This window comes from Aethalodelphis obliquidens, unplaced genomic scaffold (assembly GCF_003676395.1).
Source record: "Aethalodelphis obliquidens isolate GAN/ISIS:26980383/991018 unplaced genomic scaffold, ASM367639v1 scaffold6, whole genome shotgun sequence".
Classification (NCBI taxonomy): domain Eukaryota; kingdom Metazoa; phylum Chordata; class Mammalia; order Artiodactyla; family Delphinidae; genus Aethalodelphis; species Aethalodelphis obliquidens.
Genome location: NW_020837950.1, coordinates 75,312,682 through 75,321,091, shown reverse-complemented (window position 1 = coordinate 75,321,091; position 8,410 = coordinate 75,312,682). Strand labels below are relative to the sequence as shown.

The 8,410-nt window shown below is 62.7% G+C and overlaps 1 protein-coding gene across 1 annotated transcript in view; it reads right to left on the bottom strand.

Annotated features, from left to right (window-relative positions):
- Nucleotides 1-8,410, bottom strand: part of NKX1-1 (NK1 homeobox 1) — a 72,309-nt gene that overhangs the window by 3,790 nt on the left and 60,109 nt on the right. The window contains exon 4 of the mRNA XM_027104058.1: nt 5-435. Coding sequence (XP_026959859.1) covers nt 5-435 — 431 coding nt within the window. The remainder of the gene's footprint in view (nt 1-4; nt 436-8,410) is intronic.

Genomic DNA, 8,410 nt, shown 5'->3' with positions numbered 1-8,410 from the left:
CTACTGGGCTCCCATCCCCGGCGGCCCGGGCGACGCCGCACGGTGTCGTGCCGGCGGCCGCGGCTCGGCTCGCTCCCCGTGCCGCCCCGCGCTCGGCCGGTGCTGCCTGGCGCCGCCGCCGCCGCCTCAGGCGCCCGCCGCGCCCGGCCCGCTCATTTATGGCGGCCCCGCCGGCGGCGCCCACGCGCCCACTCGCCGCACACACGTGCGCCCGCAGGCGGCCGCGGGCTCCGCCGCCCTCGTTAGCGCGCGCGCCTAATTGGATGCGAACGGTCCCGGGCGGAGGAGGCGGGTCCCGCGCGGGACACACGGACTGCGCTCCGGGCCCGACCGACAGACCCACAGCCCGGAGCCGGAGTGCGCTCCGCGAGCGGCTGTCGCGGTTCGCGGCGTGCCGCTGCGCCTCCGCTGGTCCGGAAACGACGCGCCGGCCTCCTGGGCGGAGGGGGAGGGGACAGCCCCGGCTTTTAAATAATTGCGGGATCCGTCTGCGGAGGGGCCGCGGAGGCCCCCGGGTGCGCCTTAAGAGTTGGCTGGGGCATCCCGGCGGCCGGCCGGCCTCACCCCCCGCTCCCGGCGCTCGGGGCCCTGGCGCCCTGGCGGCTCCCGAGGCTTCGGTGCCCCTCGGCGGCTGGGGAGAGGAGTGGGGTCCTCGCGGGCCGACTCCCGGGGTCTTCGCCGCGTCGTCAGCCCCCTCCCAGGCGTTCCGTGGACCTCGGTCCCGCCTCTCTCCGTCGCTCCGCTCGAGGTCTCCTCTCGTGTCTCGGGGTCTCCCTCGCTCAGGGTCTCCGGCCCTCTGTCCCCTCCCGCCCCTGCCCCTTTTGCGTCGTCAAATTAGGGCCCGGCCTCGAGTCCCCGCCGGGGGCGGGGCCGGCGGCCCCCAGGGTCGCTCATTAGACGTGGAATCGAAAATGGGGACGGCTGGAGGGTCCTCCCGCCCCCGCCCCCGCCCCCCAAAACGGGAACCGAAAAAATCGTACAGACGGCAGGAGGCCTACACAGAAATCGATAGCCTCAAGGAAGGAGAAACGTCGCAGCAAACTCCCCCTTCCCACGCCCGGAGAAATAAGTCCTTCGGTCCGGGTCTTTATGTGCGCACATTTGTCTACAGCGGCGAGGTTTGCACCCCAGGGCCCTGGCCCTCGGGGTGGAGGGACCGGCTGGCGTCTGTGGGCGGGACCGCCGCTGCTCCCTCTTCCCTGCGCCCGCCAACGCGCACACCTGCCGACCGCGGGACCCAGGCGGGAGCCGGCGGTGGGAGCGCGCGTGCGAGTGTCTTCCGGGTGCGCGGCTGTGTGCGCGCGGGCGTGTGCGTGAGCGGTGTGCACCGCCTCACACTGCGGTCCCCGGAGCCTGCTCTGCGAACAAGGACGGGTCCTTTGCAATTACCGCGGGCAACGATCCTTTGGAAGCAGAAATTAAAAGTTGGGAGAAATAATAGGGGACCGATTGACTGTAATTTGGGCCAAGCTCGGACATGCTTAGCCTCGAGGAGGCGGGGGAGGGGAAGGGGAGGTGGGGGTGGGGGAGGGGGCGGGGGGGCAGGCAAGACCTCCCCTCCCCCAGCCGGTCCCCTCCCCCGCGTGCTGGTCGGTCCTGAGATTCTAATCAGACCCACAACACTGTGTCCTTTCTTGCCAGGACTTGATTATTCTTTATCTTTAAATTATAAATCACCTCTGGGGGAAGGAGGGTGGATAATCTCTCATCACAGAGAGGTAATTATCTCCTTCCCACCCCCACCTTCCTGGAGGGACTCTTAGGCTCTCTCCACCCCTCCCCCAGCAAAGTTTGAATATAGATGTGCACACGCACTCACACACACAAACACGCGCATTCTCCAGCACGCGCCCCACGAGCGCAAATCCATTCGTGAGCCCCCGGGCACGCCGCGTGGGGCTTGCGGCTCACAGATGCGCCCACCAGCTCCGGGCTGGTCTTGGGGGAGGGGCACACGAGGTCCCCCGTCCCCTGAGCTGCCGCCTGATCCCGCATGAGGCACAGCTACTAGGCACCCTAAGGGGCCAAGTCCCAAGGGCTGGGCCCTGACCTGGCTCTGGGTGGCACGAGCCTCTCAAAGGCATGCCCACGCTCCATGCCTGTCCCTCCGCAGGTCACCAGGCGAGGCACAAACGCAGCAGTCCAAGCCGCCACACCTCACTGGGTGCGCAGGGGGCGGCAGGGGTCTGCTTTCACCCCCGTTATACGCACACGTGAGGAGGAGATACGTGAGCTCTCTTGGTAGGACTTTCATTCAACATGAACACAAACACACATAAAATGACGTCTTATACGATGTGGATGTAGTACAATGTATGGTGATTGCCACTAGAGCATAGTAAGTAGAATACAACATGTTAAGTAGATATGTAATACGCATAAAGGAATACTATACTGTAATATACAACCACACTGTGCTCCCCTCCAAAGCGCGTGCCCACACTCGGCGCAGCAGAGTGCTCTCCCTGCCGAGAGGGGTGGGCCGATCAGGGCTGAGTGCTACTTGGATAAAAGCACTGTGCCTGTCCTGGAGTTTGCAGGTCCTTCCCTCCCCTTTCCTCCCTGCCCCTAAACATTCTACTGGGAGCTTGGCAGGCAGGGAGTGAATGGCAAAGTCTGCAGTCTTCAGTCTGGAGCAGGGGCAGGGCAGTGGGGTGTGAGGGGGACCTCCAGAGCTACACAGGAGACCTCGGGGCGCTTTCCCATGGGGAGGGGGGTGCTGTGCATGGACAAGGGTCAGGAAGATCGCGGCATCCTCTACTGCCCCACCCCTCTCCCATCTCTAAGGAGCAACCTGTCGTGGAGATGCGCACACCCCTCCTCCTCTCCCGGATACCTGGAAACAACCTCCCATCTCCCCGACTTCAACCTAGAGCATCTGGGTCTATAAAGACGTCCTTTTGCTCCTAATCACAATTGATTGTCAATTAGACCGTCATTTGTGCAGTCTCTGCCCATCTGCCATATCAGGTTATCTCCAAGCCACCAGCTGCACTTGTGGGGCCCCAGGTGGGCAATGACAGGTGAAATCAGTGCTTAAGTTGGGGATGTCTCCACCCACCCAGTGGACAGGAAACCGCCTTCGCTGCTGAGCCCACACACACTGCACATCAGTCAGGGCCAGCTGGGGTCATTGGCGGGCTGGCGGGGGGGAGGGTGTCAAGGCAGGAACCGACATGGACAAGGGTAGAAATCTGGGGAGAGACTGGTGATAAAAGGCCTTCAAAGTGGCCCCAGGAACATGAGTGAGTGGGGGCTGGGATTATGCAGAAGAGGGGAGGGAAGGGAGGTGTTGGAAGGGGAGGGAAGGGGGAGAGCGGGGCACTCAATCTTTTCAGCCCATCGCCAGTATCCTCTCCTCAGCAACGGAGTTTTGGGAGGTTCTGGAGCAGGTGGGAGATCCCACCACCTCTGCCGTTAACTCACCGTGTGTCTGTGAACCCCCTCCTCCATTCTTCATCTGTGAATTATGGGGGTTGGATTCCATATGACCTCTAAGGTCCCCATATCCTCCGCTCGAAGGTCGAAGGGCGACAAGTTTACAGCCTTCATTGTACATGGTGGTGGGGTGAGGGGCCTCCCTTCTCACCTTGCACCTGGAAGGGCAGCAGTGCTTAGGTGTTCCCAGGGCGCCTGGATAAGTAACCCCCAATTTGAATGATGTTAGATTCATGCAAAGCTCGCCCCACCCCAGACCGCCCAGGGTCCTCGGCATCGCTGTGAAACATGCAGGGCAGGGGTTCCACCCCCTCTGCAAATGGGTCCCGCGGCTGACGCTGTGCTCTCTCTGAACGGGCTACTGTCCTGTGCACGTGTGGGAGGGGGCAGAGGCGGAGGCAGAGCCTGGAGACAGAAGCCCCCGTGCCCCCTCCTCTTGCCTGTCCACCCCCAAACGACCCACACAACCGCTTTCTCACCTGGAGTTTGGCAAGTGAAAGGGGAACTTTCTGCTTATTTGTTTGCTCATCTTCTCTAAGGTATACCTCTCCTGGGGTCTCCTGACTATTCGAGAAAGGGTACCCTACACTCAGAACACCAGAGAAGGGAGAGAATACGGGCTACTGCGCTGCAGATCTGGGAACAAGAGGGCCCCAGCCCCGCGCAGCCCGGGCGTTGGGGCGTCTTCAGAACCATGGGCAGCGCACGCGGAGCCCATGTTCAACACCGCGGACAGCGCCCCAGGCCCCAGGCGCCTTCGCCTCCCGGCACCGTCAACGCGCTGTCAGCAGCCCATTCACCTAGGCCAAACCACGACCTACCAAAGGGCAGGGGTTTTCACTGCCTGGGTTTGAATCCGCCTGCTTGTAAGCTGCATGAGTTCAGAGATAAAGAGCATGTAGCGCTGGGCCTGGTTGGAGGCAAGGAATCAGATACAAAGGTGAGGTTTAAACAGGGCTTCCCTGGTGGCGCAGCGCTTAAGAATCCGCCTGCCACTGCAGGGGACACGGCTTCGAGCCCTGGTCCGGGAAGATGCCGCGGAGCAACTAGGCCTGTGTGCCACAACTGCTGAGCCTGCGCTCTAGAGCCCGCGAGCCACAACTACTGAACCCGAGTGCCACAGCTGCTGAGGCCCGCGTGCCGAGAGCCCGTGCTCCGCAACAAGAGAAGCCGCCACGATGAGAAGCCCGCGCGCCACAACGAAGAGTAGCCCCCGCTTGCCCAAGCCTGCGTGCAGCAATGAAGACCCAATGCAGCCAAAAATACAATAAATTAAAAAAAAATCCATAAACCCTTTAAACAAAACCCAAAACAAACAAAAATCAACAATGGGAGTGATTTCAGGCTGTGGGGGACCAAGGGTGCTGGCGTGGAGGCAGGGGCACCTGGCTTCGGCACCCGGGCTGTAGACACAGCGCCAGCTCCCTCTCCCGGCCTCAGAGGGCACCCTGGCTCCAACAGGCTTTCTGACCAGACGGCAGGCCAGGGGTGGGAGTCACCCGCTTGCAGACGAGCAAACCGAGGCTGGAGGGGATGGGTGACGTGCCGGCACGTGGTGGAGCTTTGACGTGAACGCTGGGTCCTTCCGGTGCCAGCGTCTTTAACGTGCACGAACAGATGCCACAGGGAAGACAGTTCAGGTGGGGTGACGGGGGGGGTCCCTGCCTCTGCAGGCCTGGTCTCCAGGTCAGGTGGGGTGCCCGGTGACGGGGGGGGTCCCTGCCTCTGCAGGCCTGGTCTCCAGGTCAGGTGAGGTGCCCGGTGACGGGGGGGGGGGTCCCTGCCTCTGCAGGCCTGGTCTCTCCTTGTCCCCCTTGTGGCCTCTGTCCTCTCCAACCTCTTTGCCTGTCACTGTTCATCTCTGAGGGGCAGCAGGGGTGTCCAGGTTTGACCCTGCCCAGCATGGCCACCTTCCCTCCTGTCCCTCAGGGTCCAGAGCTCCAAGCTTAGGCATTTTCACTGTCAGTGGTCACTAGAGTTATTTGGGGTTTCTATGGATTTTTTTTTCCCCAGGGTAATGCCCAAGACCTCTCTGTCTGGAGGTGGATGGTGAGAAGACCCTCCCGAGTGGAGGGTCTGGGGTGCCTTTGGCCCTGGGTATCAGGATCTGCTGCTGGTGAGCGCCTCTCCTGCGCCTGCTGGAGCCCAGCCCTGCAGTCTATCCCCATCATTCTAAGACACAAGTCCAGTCACACTCCTCCTCTTCCAGAGACTCCTTAAGGCCGCCATGGCCCAGGGCCGACTCCGGGCTCTGCAGCCTGGCGCCAAGGGCTTCCTGACTGTGTCCTGTGGGATGTGCTGCCTGGCTCCGCAGTCTCTGCACCCTGTGCCCGGAGCTAAGCAGTCTCTGCACCCTGTGCCCGGAGCTCCATGGTCTGCACCCTGTGCCCGGAGCTCCTGATGAGCCTGGACGGTCTGGCTGCCGAGTGCCTCCGTTGGCGGGGCCCCTGGCTGTTGTCTACACAGATCCTTCCTGCGCACCTTAGCGTTGGGTGCCCATCCAAACCCCGAGCTTCGCTCCGTCATGTCTTAACGTGTCGTGAGACCTTTATGTGTTCACTTTTGGCCCTGGCCCCAGGCTGGGGGCTCTTGGACATTCTGTGTGAGTCTCACCAACTCCGTGTCCCCCATCAAAGCAGATGCAGGATGCAGGATGCAAAAGCATGTTCACGCTGATGAGGAAGATCGAGGAGCGACGTGGGGGGCGGAGCCTGCGGCCGAGCATCACACGGCCACCCCCGTGGCGCTCTGACTCCCTAGTCTGTCTGTCCTGCCCTAGCCGCCTCGGCTCTGTCCTCCACTGACAGTGTGACCTGGCACTGATCAGTTTTCTGCCTGGTGCAGTGGATGCAGGTGGTGGCCTGCCCAGACCCCCAGTTCTAGCTGCTGAGTGCGGTGGGTCAAGCTCACACCACGATCTGCTTGGGAGAACTGGCCCTGGCTAACAGGCGGTGCCTGTCCCCGGGGACCACCCTTCCTCCAGGGGCAGGGCTAAAGGAGGGCATCCTTGCTCTGTTCTGTCCCTGCCTTTCCTGCACTCCCTCCTGGATTTCTCCTGCCTCAGTGAATCGCCGGCGCCTGAATCGCTGCCGCTGGCTCTGCTCGGGCCTCCCCGGGGGTCAGTGGTCAGGAGACAGACCTGGGGAGTCTTTGTACAGGGAGGAATGACACCCCTGCTGTGCCGAGTGTGTGTGTGGACATTTACAGTAATGCGTCTCCCCTACCCCCAGCCCCATGGCACTGGAAAAGCTCCAGTTAAATCAGAAATGTCATCGATTGGATAATTTAGCCCCAGCTTTCCCTTCCCTTCATTGTCCCTCCCCACCAAGGCCTTCCAACGGGGAAACGATGCTTCCCACCTGCTGAAGCTGGGCTTGGCCACGTGAACTGCACGGGCAGGAGTGACCAGGCCTTCAGGGGCCTCTGAGTTTCTGCCCCTTGCAGCTTCCAATCTCTTCCATCAGAACCTGCTCCAGGGCACTGAGGGTCCATCAGCTGGGAATGGGAATGAAGGTATGGAGGCTGCCTGAACCCCACCTGATGAATCCGGCAGGGGAGGGGGTGCCAACTGGCAACCGATCCTGGTCTGCCACCAGGAAAGGAATGACCACTGCTGTGGACCACTGAGCTCTTTGGGGCCGTTTGTTACACAGCGGGATTGCAGCAGAGCCCTGACTGATACAGTCCACGCAGCAGGGCTGAGAAAACGTGGCCTTGTCAGCACCCACCCACTTGTCTGTTTGGTTCCCAGCTCACGTGGCTCTCCCGTCCGTTTCTCCCTCTGTGACCAGACCTCCACCTGTCCACCAGCTGGCTCAGCCACCACAGTCACAGTGTGTCCCTCCCGCATGCCCATGCTTCTGCACTCCCCACCACAGGCCTGACAGGGTGAGTCCCGGCTGGGTCTGGAGGCAGCAGAGAGCAAGATGGGCAGTTCTGCCCTCGAGGGGCCTGGGCAGTCACCCAGCCACCAGGGAGGGCAGGCGGAGACCGCCCACCGGACACCACCTGAGGGAGGGCGGGTGGGGGTGAAGGTCAGGGAGGTGAGAAGGTGCCCTTTCTGGCCCAGAGGAGAGCGAGCAGGGAGCTGGGTGGGTGCTGGGAGGAAGGGGTGGGGTGAGTAGGGAGCGTCCAGCGGGGTCTGAGGGTGCGGGGAGGGCGCGAAGGCCGGGTACATAGGAGGCGCTCAGTAAACGAAGGAACAGAAGTCGTAGGCGCCCAGCGGCCCTACCACACTCACGGGGCCTGCGGCCGCGGGTCAGGAGGGCATGTGGGGGGGCAGTCAGGCGGCGTAATGAGCTTAATTGAGGTTAATGCCTCCTGCGAGGCTCCCTGATTATTAAATTATTATTATCACACGCATGAATCATAATTAGAAGTTTGAGTAAGGCTCCGGGAAGCCTCGGAGCAGCGACTCTGGCGTACAGGGCCCTCCTGGGGTCCCGGGGCGGGTCCGCGGTGGGGAGGGGCGTGTGCACTCGGGGAGCTGTTGGCGGCCCGGGACACTGCGTGCCCAAGAGGAAGTGTCCGTGGGGTGGGCGCGTGTCCGAGGACGGCTGCGCATCACCACGAGATGACGTGCGCGCCCCTGGGCCGCTGAGCCGCAGGACGGGACCGGAGACGCGGGTGGCCGGGCGGTGGGCTGGGGGGCTGGGGAGAAGGGGCCCCCGCGGCCCCGCCCAGCGGCTTCCCCACCCGCAGCTGCCCTCCTGGCCCGAAGCCGGCGAGGGGGAGGCTTCGGGGTGACGGGCCGGGAGGAGCTCACGCTTCTCCATTCCCTCCTCTCCCGAGGCCCCCCTCCCCTCCCCCCTCCACGGTCCCCTCACGGGTGAGATTCATCCCTCCCCCGCTGCTGTGTCCGTACCCAGGAGCCCCGCAGTGAGTCGACACGGTTGAGGATGTGTCCCTGTGGTCCACGCACCGGTGCCAGTGTGTCCGTTCACACGTGTGACTCTGCGTGTGTGTGTTTGGG